This window comes from Equus caballus, chromosome X (assembly GCF_041296265.1).
Source record: "Equus caballus isolate H_3958 breed thoroughbred chromosome X, TB-T2T, whole genome shotgun sequence".
Taxonomy (NCBI): Eukaryota; Metazoa; Chordata; class Mammalia; order Perissodactyla; family Equidae; genus Equus; species Equus caballus.
Window position 1 is genome coordinate 106,850,170 of NC_091715.1, and position 13,296 is coordinate 106,863,465.

Sequence of the window (13,296 nt, forward strand, 5' to 3'; positions counted from 1 at the left end):
GTAAGAGTGTGTCCTGGCCCTGAGTGGGGACAGCCTCTCCCTCACTGTCCACCCAAATCGGGTGTTTCCTCCTTCCCTTGCTTGTGGTATAACTGAAGCAGGCAGAGACATGTCAGGGCTTTTGCCAGTGATTCCTAGATGTTCTCATCCCTGAACCATGGGGTACAAACTGCTCCTTTCTACTCACACCCATAACTACCTGTCATTCATGCAGAACTGGGCTCTCTGGTCTTCAGCCAAGCCCAGTCCAAGAATTTTCCTTCCTTTCAAACTCCATGGTTTCTACTCTGTGCCGCTTGAGCCTGGGAACCAACCCAAGGGACCCTCCCAGAGTTCCCTGCCCTCTCCCTCTACCCCGGGGGAGGGGGAAGTGCAGGGCCTTACCATGAGGAAGGAGTACCCGATCCAGAGGCTGCGCCAACCCAGGGGGCACCGTGGGATGGTGATGTCCTGACTGTGCACAGCAATGGCTTGTGAGGGAGCCTCACACACAGAGCAGCGGCTGATGTACTGGGGAATCTGGGTCTGGCCGACAGGCATCATGGGGATGGGGGCGGTGGTGGAGAGCCAGTAGGATTTATCGTTGCGTCCGGCATAGTGGCACACTTCATTGATGTTGCAGTAGATGAAGGGCATGGTGCTAAAGCGGGGAAGACAGGAGCCAGCAAACCCTGGAAGGAGAGATGGTGGACAGGGCCAAGGCTGGGATGTTTCCCAGGGCTGCTAGGACTGGAATAGATGGTGGTTGGGGTTTACATCCAACTGCTTGTAGCAGAGCCAGGGACACCTCTCCTTACAATCCTGGAACACTGTACATACACTGAAGTCTGCTGATCAAATCCTATTTTCAATACACCAGGGAAGTTTGATAATGAAAATCTTTTTATAAACTGAATAATAATTCCCTAATTAATCTGCTTTGTAAAACCAGCATTTAATAGAGTGAATCTGTGGCTCAGAGTCAGCACACCTGTAGACAATACAATTAATTCTTGGGTAATCATTGTTGCCCTGCAGGACATATTATTACTACTACTACTAATTGCTAACGTTTAATAGATGCTTAATATGTGCCAACTGTTGTTCTAAGCATTTTACATTGGGTAATTCATATGATCCTTATGTCACCCTATGGGATAGGTACTAGAATTAGCCTTGTTCCATTAAGGAGGAAGCAGCAGCTTAGAGAGGTTGAATAACTTGTCCAGGGTACACAGTAAGTGCTAGAGCCAGGGTTTGAACCCAGATCTTCCTGACTCCAGAACTGGTGCTCCTAACCCACTATCCAAAAGTAGGCCCGCCAAGGGCTGGGAGGAGTGAGAAGGGTAGCTCTTGGTCCTTGTGGGGACGGATGGCCAGGGCTGGCTGTCAGAGCCGGTACCTACCCAGGTCCTGGTTGTGGGCTTTCTCCTGCCCCTCCACGAACAGCAAGCTGTAACCCACCCACAGCTGGCTCATCCCGATGGGGCACAGGGGCACCTGTTCCGACTGGCTGTGCTTCACCAAGGTGTAGCCCACTCTCACGCTCTGCCCAGGCATTCCAGCCCTCCCGAAGGGGCCCTGCTTCCCTGGAGCTCCTAAGAGGGACAGAGCAGAAAAGGGGTGAGCCAGGTTCAGCCAATAATAATAGCAGCTACTCTTTGTGCCAAGCGTTAAGCAGGGCACATTATGTACACGTGTTAGCTCACTTGATCCTCATGACAACCTTACCACCCCAATTTGTAGATGAGGAAACTGACGCTCAGAGCCACAGCTAGGGAGTGGTGGAGCTAGAATACCAACTCAGATGTCTTGGGCTGCAGAGTCCTCACTTTAAAAAGCACGCTATCCAGCTTCCCTCCCACAGCCACCTGGCCTTGGCTTCTCTGCGAGGGGATTAAGGAGTGCAGGGAGCTACTTCTTGGGCTGGCCTTGCAGGCTCTCATAGGAGATAACTAAGTACCTGCCAAATCAGAGGCAGCAAAAGCAGAGTTGGGATTAGCAGGGCAAAATCACACCCTCCTCTCCTGCCCATGGCAGCTGTGGCTAATCCATCACACCACTTCCCCACTGAGCCTCAGAACGGTTCTCTACTCAGGACAACTGATTTGCCACCTCTCATATAAAAGGGGAGGTAAGTATAACAGCCATACCTTATCTCAAATTTTCTTAATCCTTGAACCACCCCCCTCCTAGCCACATCAGAATCCCTGGGTAGAAAAGGGGAGGTGCAGGGCAGGGGGCTACACTACCGTGTACAGTCATAGCTCTTCAGAGCTGAAAGAGAACCCAGAAAAGGATTTGGAACAGTCCTTTGCCTTCCGGAACGTAGGGCTCTAATCCTTCACAGGCTCAGAACAGGGTGGGAGTGAATGGATTAGAGCCCAGTTTTCCAGCCTTCTGGTAGTGTCAAGTTTTACCACCAGGTTTCCCAATTCTCAGATTTGAGATTTTGACCCACCCCCAAGCCTTAAACCCTCATAGAAGCCCTCTGCCCCCTAGTGCCAACATCACCAGACCTTCAAATCCTGGAGGGCCTTGCAGTCCAGGGAGACCAGGGTCACCAAGAGCCCCAGGAGGGCCGGGGAGTCCGCTGGGGCCATCTTTGCCAGGGATTCCAGGTAAACCTTTAGAGCCTGCAGAGAGAGAAGGCCCACAGCGGAGTTCTCAATGGGGAGCATCTGGAGGAGCCCTCCCTGGACAAACAAGAATTGCATGTCATGCCCAGGACTCACCAGGAGAGGGCGCACTGCCATCATCTTGGAGTGCACGCTGAGCTCAGGGCTGAGCCCCCTGGGCTAGTCCTTAGGTCAGGTCCCTGCATCTCGGCCCTGGGACTGCCGTCTGAACGTAACCCTTCTGAGCCCCTTCACACCATTTCCTCCTCCCTTCCTCTCATCCTCCCAGTATGCAGGGCCACTGCTGGCGTCCCGTGTCAGCAATGAGGACACCGAGCCCTGGACAGACTGCTAGCTTACTCCAGTTGGGGCAAAGCTGGGACTAGAAGTGGGGTTTCCTGTCCCCCAGCCCTGGGCTTTCTCCATTGCTCTTTATCCTCCACCACACTCCCTCTTTCTCTCAGCAGAAGATTAGTGAGGGACAAGCTGTCTGCAGTAGCTGCTATGCTCTGCCCACACATTCTCTAAAGCCAAGTACAACTGCTGGCCCATCCTCCTGGCAAGAAGTTTGGGAGCTCTGTGAAGGAGCAGAGGAAATGCTTGATGAAGGTGCCCCCTTGGAGCTCGGGTTCCCAGCCAGTTGCTTCAGCCTCTCAGTCGAGGCTATCTCAGCTCTCTGAGAAGTCCCCTATTTCTGGCACCCTCCTCACCTTGTAGACCTACAGGGCCTTGAAGCCCAGGGTCCCCTGTGAGGCCAGGGATGCCATCAATGCCCGGTAGACCCATGGGCCCGGGAGGAACCTGGATGGCTTCTGCAATTGGTGTTTGTCCAGGAGCACCTCGGGGGCCGGAAAAGCCTGTTAGTGGGGGAAATGGAAATGTCAGGCGTAGGCAGAGGACGTGGCCAGAGTGAGTCCCCAGAAGCCTTCTTTTCGCCTCACAGTCACCAGCTTTCTGCCCTTGTTTGTCCCCACAGTCCCCACTGGATACTGCCAGGATGGCTCTCACAATACTTTACACAATGTCCTTTTTAGCCATCTATCTCCTTAAGGGGTATAGTGATAGTCCTTGAGGACAGGGACTGGGTTATATGCATCTTGTCTCCTCAGGCTCAGGCTCAGGCTCAGGCTCAGCACAAGACCTGGTATGTGGTAGCCAAGTCAGGATATGTTTGTTGCAAATATGGTGGGCTGAGCCTTTGTTTAGAGGTGGGGTGGTTGGTTTACTCCCTCACTGGTCAAAACACAGTGCCAAGGAGGCCAAAGGGATGCATTTAACCCCAGAGGTTCAGGTGGCATCACAGCCTGGGACCCTGACCCTGGCCAGCTGTCTAATAGAAGCCAAATGAGCCAATTTGCTTGCTAATCCATTGAAAAGTCTTTCTCGAGTGCCTACTACATGCCAGGCCCTGGCAGATCATGGGATAGAGCAGTGAATAAGACAGACCTTTATGGAGATTATGGTCTGGTGATAAAGATGAAAAATGCACGACCTGACAAATACCATTAATCTTACTGAAGATTGTGAGAAGTGCTATGAAGGAAATGAACAGTGGAGTGACAGTGGGAGAGAGAGGAGGGGGCTATGGGGTAGAGAACCTGCTTTAGAGAGATTAATAAGTGGCCTCTTAAAAGCAGTGACATTTAAGCTGAGACCATTAAAGCATTAGAAGGAGCCAGGGGAGCAAGAGTATTCCAGGAAGTAGAACTAGCATGTGCAAAGGCCCTGTGGCCAGCCAGGTGTGGTGTTTTTGGATAACTGAAAGAGGCTAGTGTGGCAAGAGCACAGTGAGTAGCAAAGGGGAAGGGCTGGTGATGAGGATGAAGAGGAAGGCATCACATAGGGCTTTGTGGCCATGGTTTATTCCCATGCCATGGAAAGTGAGTGGATGATTTATGTTTTTATAAGGTCTCTCTGACCCCTGTGTGGAGAAATGATTGTTGGAAGAGGTGCACAATGGACGCAGGGAGACCAGTTAGCAGGTCACTGCAGTGATTCACGTGAGAAATGTTGGTGGCTCAGACCTGGGTGGTAGCAGTGGAGGTGATCAGAGGTGAGTGGATGCATGGCATTAAGGAGGTAAAACCCTCAGGGCTTGCTAATGGATTGGATGTGTGTGAGTGAGGGGGGTGGTGGTAAAGGATGGAAAGGATCGTTCTTCATTTCTGGACTGAGCAAATGGGTGAGTGGTGATCTGAGTGCAAACCCAATGCCCACTCCTGTGGAAATAATGCAGAGAGGGGAGGTCAGTGTCAGGATCCATGGTGGCAAAGCAGCAGTGTCCTTCAGTCTTGGGAGCTGACGGAGGCAGAGGTATCCCCAAAGCGGAGAAACCAGCTCCCTGGAGTAACTTGATCCAGCTGCTTCTGGCATCCAGGCTTTCTTGGCGGTGAGCAGTGACTCCTGAAGGATGTTGCCCTCAGACCCCTCCCTTGAGCTCAAGATCAGCTCAGCACATGCTCTCAACTCACCTCTTGGCCCTGTCTTCCCCTTCATCCCGGGAAATCCTGGGTCTCCAGGTGGCCCAACCTTGCCTGGAGTCCCCATGAAGCCAGGCTCACCTCTCATGCCTGGCAAAGTCCAAAGGAAAGCAAGTCAATGCCTGGCGTGGTGGTGCTGGTGGTGGGGGAGTTGAGACTAGGCAGAGGTGAGGATGGGAAGAGCATTATCAGCTGGCCTCTCTTCACAGGGCTGCAGGAAGGGGCCATCTCTGACTGTGGAGTGGAAAGGGCCCAACAGCCAGCCAAGCAGCCATACCTTTCAGTCCTAGCTCTCCAGGGAGGCCAGAGAAACCTGGAATTCCTTGGTCTCCCTTGGGCCCTTGAGGGCCCGGAATTCCAGGGAAGCCAGGGTCTCCCGGGTCGCCTTGATCAGAGGATGGCCCAGGGGGCCCTCGGGGCCCCTGGGGGCCTGGTCGGCCTAGGGATGAGATCAGAATAGGGATGAGGGCAGGTGAGCAGGAAGTGGCCGCTGCTGAAGGCCTCGGGACTGATAGGAAGCAAAACCCATTCCCAGGGCAGAGAATGTTCCCTTGCCATCTGCGGGGTCCCAGTGCCAGACCTTCCCAAACCCTTTTAGCAAAATGCAGCCTGTTCCAGTCCCCTGTGTCCCTGCTAGGGGAAGGACGTGAGGCCGAGCAGGCTCATGTGTGTCCAGCAATAGGGATGGGGCTGGACTGCACACATGACCTCCCCAAACTCCCAAACTCTGGACAAAAGGCGACAGCCAGCCCTCTCTGGGGCTTCCTGTCTTTACCTCGTTCTCCATCTAGGCCTGGTCGCCCAGGGTCGCCAGGCTGTCCTGCTATGACTGAGGGCAAGGAGAGGCCTGGGGCCCCAGGGAGACCAGCAGAGCCCTGGAGACCTGGGAAACCTGCAAAGAATAGATAAAAGGGGCTGCATGGGTCTTGTGTGCCCTGAAGAGGGCCAGGCTCTCTCAGAGAAAATGGAAGTGGTGAGGTAGGATCCAGACCAGCGAACACCAGCAGAGAACTCTTGTCCCTTCATTCTGCCTTCACAGCCAGCAGATGAAGGTAGCTGACAGGGGCTCAGAGACTCCTCTCTCCTAGCAGGCGTTGCATTTAATTGGGATAGAGCTTCAGAAAGTTCTACCTCCTTGACCTCACTGGTAATGGAAGTCTTTTAGACAGATTTCCCTCAAATCAGGAAGAAAAGAGGGCGTGACCGTGCACCTGGAATTGAAGTTTGCCAAAGTGTTTTTAAACCTACTCTCCCTGTCGCAGAACATTTCATTAAGGTAGCCAGTTATGTCTGATGCTGCTCAGAGAAGGTTACAGACCAAGGTGGGCGCAGGCCCCAACCAGTCAGAACAGACACTTGCTCCATCAGAACGGAGGCAGCAAGGGTGCTGTGCCTCCTGGTGTCTTCTGGGACTAACTTCTGTGTCTTCTAGGCAAACTGTCAAACACTTTTATAGGCAATTCATGATATTAGTTGAATGCTTGCTTAATTGCCTATAGAACAAATTTGTCTGTATTAAATCCCTTCCCCCTTTTGGCCAAAGAGAAAAGCTTATTTATTAGAGTAGATACAGAATACTCGTTTGCTCAAATTTTAATACTGCTGTACGTGTTTTCTGTTTGTGGAACGATTTCTATTATAATATGTTCAAAATCAAAAATCTCAACTTAATACAAAAGATTTATTGAATATGCACATGTTGAATACATAGATGGTAATCTTGATGGGAAAACACATCAAAGCCAGGTATACAAATGTAGAGTCCATACTATACTTGTAGCACGGAAGAAATGTATTTATTATTGTGGTATATTCTGGAATATATTCAAATGAAGAGGAATAGATTCAAACTTGTTGATAAATTGTCCTGGTGGTTGAGATTCTTATTTTTTGTTTGTGACAAGAAAATGCAAAAATATCAATATTGAATTTTATTTTTCTGACAAGAAAAGCTGAAAATATTAATGTCAAATTCCTCATATTTAGTTAAGAAAGGGCGAATCCATGAAAACTTGTAAAGAAAGGTGGTAGATTGGTCAATTCAGGTGTTTTTAACAGCTCATTAATTAATCGAATGCTGAGGGAATGTAGAGAAGGAAAAAAAAATTTTTTTTAAAAGTCTCCAATTATTATAGGTCTGGAAAGGAAACAAAATTAAAAAATAAAAAATAAAAATAAAATAAAAAATAAAAACTAGTTGCAAAGCCATGCAGTTCTACTTTTAGTATTGTCAATTATGTCTTGATGAACCTTGGAAGTATTTTTCTTTATCACAAAGATAAAAATCTGAAAAGAAAGACATTATATATTTTTCCTGAAAATATAGCTTTATATATACATACACACACACACACACACACACATATATATATATATATGCTGAAATTACACAAAACCAATAAACAAGACACCACATATAGTAGAGTGTGGGCAGCACACAGATTATAAAAAGTTCCCATGGCAGATTTTGGAGCTGCCTCCTCTTTCTACCTGTTTCTTGATTTTATAATTACACGAATATATCATGAAACCTGAAATAAAGGTACTTGACCTCAAATAGCAAAAAAAACCAAAGCTCACGTATTTCTTTAAGAATAAGACGCTTTAAATGAGCACATGAAAATGCAAGACGGCATATTTTTCTGACTCATTTCCGTGTCAGAGCCTTAAAACAACATGACATACACAAATGCAGCCTCTAAATATTTAGAGCAAATATGAAAATGAGGGGTGTCATTTAAAGTTATTTAGATCAAAGTACTGCAGGGACAGAGACGGCTCTAGGAAGTCTTCTTAGGGGTAAATCCTCATCTCACACTGATTTCTATGATCAAATGAGAGATGTGTGCCCACAGAGGGATAGGGTATTTACCGTATTCTTTTAAAACAAATTGTTTTAATTAGATAGTGAGAAGAGCAGAAGAATATTTATAAATCGTATGTAAAAAAAAATCCAGCTACAATGAACATCTGTGTTCCAACTGCCCAATGTAAGGAAAAGAAGATAGTGTTACCTTTGAATTTCTTTGCATACCCTTCACAGATCCCACCACCTTCTCCCCCTTGACAGGAGGCAGGCACTCCTGAATTTTGTGTTCAGGACTCCTTTTCAATCACAGTTTGACCGCGCGTATTTGTATCCCCAAACAATATACTGGCTGTTTTTGCTTATTTATAAATGTTTATCAATGGAATCATACCAAATGTATTCCTCTGCGACTTGCTTTTTTTTTGCCGAACATTATATTCCTGAAATGTATCCATCTTGACATGTGCTGTTTACTGTATTTGTAATTGTGATTTTGCTACCTCAGATGGCTAAAGGAAATGCATAGTTTAATGACTAGGCTTTCATAGTCAAGATATGACAACAGAAAAGGCAACGCCCCTGTGCTTCTCTCTGGGTCCCCTCTTCTCTAGCTCCTGTGAAAGAAGCCACACAATCTCCCTGCAGCCTCAGACCCCGTTTGAGCCCTCACTCTGGAGGAGTTGATGGCTTTCAGAAAAGAACAAGTTGATCCATTCCCAAGGAAAGCAAACACAGAGACAGCAGTTGCACCACTACAAAATGCAGCAGGAAATGAATTAATGTCTGAATCGAGTTCCTGAAAAACCTACACCCATTGTACAAACATGCACATAAACAAAATGTGGTGGAACCTCAGGCCCCAGAACTATGAAGAACAGAACATTTTGCAAATCTGACTTCCCCAGTAACATGTAATGATACAATGGCCAACAATGCTTGAGCACCTACTATGTGCCTGGTGCTGTGCTAAGTGCTTTTATATACATTACCTCACTCCTCATTGGTTCCTCACCCAACCTATGAGGGAGAGTCTCTTATTATGCCCATTTTACAGACAAGGAAAACGAAAGGGTTCATTTGGGATTGAGGGGCAAGTAACTTCTTTGTTCAAGGTCATATAGCTAGTGAGGGAGGGGTAGGGCTGTAATTTGAATCGAGTGGTCTGACTTCAGAGCATATACTCAGCTGTGATGCTAGGCTGCATTCATTTCCTGTTTTTACATTGAGTAGGGTATATGTGAGTCTTCAGAACACTCCTAAGGAGAGTTAATGAATAAGCATTCATTATTGCTATTTCACAGGTGGGGAAAGGGAGGCTCAGAAAGGGACTTCAGACAATAACATGAGTCTGGGGCTGAGATTAGGGTGAAACCTGTTTTCCAGTAAATGCAACAAGTCCTAATTGAGTGCTTGCTGTGTGCCTGTTCTAGGGAGACATTTATCCTTAGTCTTGGGCTCCTTCTAGCAGCCACACTGTCTTCCCAGGGCCCTGGGAGTGCCATCCACACTGGACACTAAGGAACTTCTGGCAAATCTCTCGCTATGAGGACAAGCCCTGTCCCTCAGGATCATTATACTCAGGCTCTGGGCAAGTGTGCAAGAGAGGCCCTGAGGTTAATAGGGGAGAGCAGGAGGGAATCTGGAGACTAGAGGGGACTCGTTGAACTGTTCCCTGATAACCATTCCCAGAAAAGCCCTAGGCATGGCCTACCCTCTCTTTCTTAGCAGTCTGTTCCACTGAGTTCTGAGATTCCTAGAGATGTGAAGACATGCACAGCTCAACCCTGTGAGCTGCATGGGCCTGAGGAAATCCAACCCTGGCTCCCCAGCCCCGCCTTACTCAGCTTCTACAAGGCATGACTTGGGTTCACTTACCTCGGTCACCTTTTTGTCCTTTCATGCCTGGCTTCCCTGGGGCTCCCATGCTGATTCCTGGAGGACCTTTTTCCCCTTTGGGACCAGGCAGGCCAGCTGGCCCAGGCACACCAGTTATACTAGGTCCTAGGAGGAGATGCAAAGAGAGCAGGACAGAACTCAGTGGGGGTGACGCCTTCGTGCCTAGCTCACTTGCTGGAGGCCTGCCTGACAGACACCAGAGGCTGAATACTGAAATAACAGGAAGGAGAACTCATTCGAATAGAAGGACAAATCTTATCCTCCTTACTCCCCACATCAAGGCACCCCAAATTGGGGGCTAGCAAGGAGATCTATGAGTCCAAGGATATGAGATACATCATAGTCGAGAACTCATGGCCAGCTCCTGCCAGGCTTCTGGAAGGGCTGTTGCTCTTCTCCTTGCCCTTGAGGGTCTTCCTAACCTGGAGTTCCATGGGTCCCCTTTGTTCCTGGAAGCCCATTCAGTCCATGTAAACCAGGAAGTCCAGGGAAACCTGAGGGGAGAGAATATCAGAAATGGCTCCAGCAACTCTGAATCATGAAAGGTCAGGAAAATGCCCCAAGGGCATTGCAAAGTCCTCCTTTTAAAGACCATGGCCTTTCTTGAGGCATTATTTAATGCCCTAAGGGAGACTGGACCACCTCTAACCTCCACCCTCCACTCTAGGTTTTCCTGATGCTTATTAGAGACTAATACAGCTTGAAGAGCAGGGTGGTAGATAATTAGGTATCTTCAAGTACTCTGAGTGGCAATGCCAAGACCTTGAGTTGCCAGCTCTCAGAGACTCACTGCCCAATCTCTAAGTCAAGGAATGGCTACATACGCCAGGGCAACAACCTTCCTTGCTATTCTTTCCACGGACCAAGTTCTCCTCTACCCATTCATGCTTCCCTCCTTTCTTCCTCTTCATCCTTCTTTCCCATTATCTCTCACGTGGCCCAGTCAATGACTCCCCTGAATATGGCTTAACCCCAGCCAGTGTCTCCTAATGTAAAGTAGTTGTAATCCTTGTTTGAGGGAAGGACCCTTTTCCCCACTGCCTTCTTCCAAATACACATACCTTTGATTCCTACTAGGCCAGGAGGTCCCAGGGGCCCAGTTGCCCCTGGATGGCCTGGAGTACCCGGAAGCCCTGGATTTCCTCTCATGCCTGCAATCCCGGGGAGTCCTAAAAGTGAAACCAAGGCAGAAGTTCAGAATGGGGCATGACTTGAGGTTAATCCTAACTTTTTCAGACTAAAGTTGTCATGTAGCATGGTACCTGGGGAGCCAGGAAGGCCAACATCTCCAGAAAGACCAACTTTCCCATCTTCACCTTTGTTTCCTGGGAAGCCCACATCACCCACTAGTCCAGCTTTTCCTTTCACACCTATAAAGAAAATCAAGAAAAATGCTGTGATTAGACCACATTTTGGGCAATGTGTTCCTCCACGGGAGAGGGTGAGCAGGAAGGTAAAGCCACTTGAACTGCAAAGGGGGATAGATCCAGTGAAGAAATTCTGAAAAGGATCATGGCAGCTGTCTTCACATTTGAAAGGTGCCGCCCAATTGAAAAATAGGTAAACTTGTTCTGAGTGCCCCCGGAAGTAGAAACAATGGGTAGAAATGTTTGAGAAGCAGTTTAGATAACTATAAACTAAGGGAGTGGACACCATTATTCCAAAGGCCTTAGACTTAAGTCTACGAGTCTTGAAGGAAGAGTAGGCTGATTTGCTTGAGGAAACTATGGGCTGCCTGTGAGTGGATACATGTCAGGCAGGAATTTTTCTGCACTGGATAGAAGTTGCATAATTTGAGGTTGGTCTCCAGAATTCCTTCCAATCCTCAGTTTTGGGGAGTCTGTGAGACATATGAGACGAAAGTACAGCAGCCTTACCTTCAAAACCAGTCTCCCCAGGTTGTCCCTTGGGTCCTGGGGTACCGGAAATTCCGAGTGTCTGGCCGTGATCTCCTGGGGATATAAAAAAATTGTTCAAGTGGTCAGGAGAAGCTATAGCTCATTTTGTACAAAGAGATCTTTTGAAGGCAAAATCTTTTCAGATTTAATATAGCCAGAAGAGTTCCTTGACAAGATTACCTGTTGGATAAAAGGGGACCAATCACCAACAAAGAGCTGGGATGCTACCAGGCTACTGGCACGAAGTGCTGCTACATGCAGCATATTTCCATTGGGAAACACATCACTGGCTCATTATGGGCAGAGGAGATGATAGGAGGAGCTCTCAAACATCACCAGAATGAAAGAATGATGACAGCAAGGATGGGAAATTTTCCTGCTCAGTGGACTGGGTTCAGCAGGGGGAGAGACTGTCTAGAGCCGAGATTCTCCTCTGCTGCTGAGTCTAGAAAGCAGGTGGGTCAAACCATTGTTTGTCACATGTCTTTGAGGAAGAAAGACGACAAAGGGAGTTTTGCCAAAAGGAAAATGTAAATCAATTCACTTTCCCATATCCACAGAATCTTCCCCCACGAAAGCCCTGGGCCTGCTAGAAATCCACCTTGCTCTGAAAAAACACATTTAAAAGAGAAAATGCTCCTTACCTTTTGAACCTGGTAGACCAGATGCTCCTGGGAGCCCGGGCGCTCCATTGAGACCCTGTGAACCCTTCACAGCAATATGGGTATCATTATTTCTGCACAGAGCTCAGGGCCTCCCACCCTCTCAGCCCCCTTCCCTTCCGTGAGCCACTGTCTGAGGGATGTCTACTGTGTACTCTGTGGCAGGGGTGAACTGGGGGGCGGGGACGGAAATCCTGCACAGGGGAGGGTGATGAGCAAAGGTGGAAATGTATACTTAGAGTTTTAGGGAGACATTCTATCTGCAGATTAATCCTGGTCTTGTCATTCATAACTTCCCAATGCCTATCAAAATTGAAATCTTGGGAAATCAAGGTGTGGCTTTTTTAGGAAGTCTCTTAGAAAATACAGAATGTGACAGTCAGGCCAGGCACTTGGTGTGCTTTGCAGAGAATTTGCTACCTGCACCCAAGCCAAAGCTCTGGAGCCATTTTGTACAAGAAAAAGTGTTGCTTCACCATGTGGGCCTAGCCCCCTACCACAGGTTCCACAAGGAACACGAAGACTTTCTGCCACCAGGCAGCAGGCTGTATGTGTGCAGGTACTGGAGTCTGAATTTGGGCTAATGTTACCATTTTCACAGGAAAACTTGCCTTCATTGGCTAATGTCCAACACTGTGAGTCTGGGAAGTGAGCATGTCAGCTGTCATCAGTACGGTTCTTCCCCTGCTATCTGGTATGGTTTTGATTCATTTTAAGATGTACCCAGTAAAGACATATGCTACCTAGTGCCTTGGGTGGGAGCCTGGGTTCTGGGCTGGGTCACTATGCTCTCTGGGCAATTACCCAGAACACCCCTGCATTCGTCTGGCTTTATCTGCACATTACCATACCTACTAATTCTGAGCCTTTGCTCTTGCTGGGACTCCTCTCTGAACACCTTCCCACTTTGATTCCATTCCTCCTAGTGTGTGAGTAGTCAGGACCACGCAGTTG

General features: G+C 48.2%; 1 protein-coding gene across 9 annotated transcripts in view; it reads right to left on the reverse strand.

Annotated features, from left to right (window-relative positions):
- The window catches only part of COL4A6 (collagen type IV alpha 6 chain), a 256,618-nt gene that overhangs the window by 3,615 nt on the left and 239,707 nt on the right, over positions 1 to 13,296 (reverse strand). For 5 of the 9 annotated variants that reach the window (XM_023633922.2, XM_070256862.1, XM_023633926.2 and 2 more), the window contains 13 exons: positions 12,325 to 12,388; positions 11,660 to 11,734; positions 11,045 to 11,152; positions 10,844 to 10,951; positions 10,205 to 10,276; positions 9,762 to 9,887; positions 5,853 to 5,969; positions 5,355 to 5,516; positions 5,069 to 5,167; positions 3,308 to 3,454; positions 2,499 to 2,615; positions 1,386 to 1,577; positions 385 to 671 (listed from right to left, as the gene is read on the reverse strand). In XM_023633922.2, coding sequence (XP_023489690.1) covers positions 385 to 671; positions 1,386 to 1,577; positions 2,499 to 2,615; positions 3,308 to 3,454; positions 5,069 to 5,167; positions 5,355 to 5,516; positions 5,853 to 5,969; positions 9,762 to 9,887; positions 10,205 to 10,276; positions 10,844 to 10,951; positions 11,045 to 11,152; positions 11,660 to 11,734; positions 12,325 to 12,388 — 1,674 coding nt within the window. The remainder of the gene's footprint in view (positions 1 to 384; positions 672 to 1,385; positions 1,578 to 2,498; positions 2,616 to 3,307; positions 3,455 to 5,068; positions 5,168 to 5,354; positions 5,517 to 5,852; positions 5,970 to 9,761; positions 9,888 to 10,204; positions 10,277 to 10,843; positions 10,952 to 11,044; positions 11,153 to 11,659; positions 11,735 to 12,324; positions 12,389 to 13,296) is intronic. The other 4 variants (XM_070256859.1, XM_023633924.2, XM_070256861.1 and 1 more) reach the window with 1 other exon arrangement.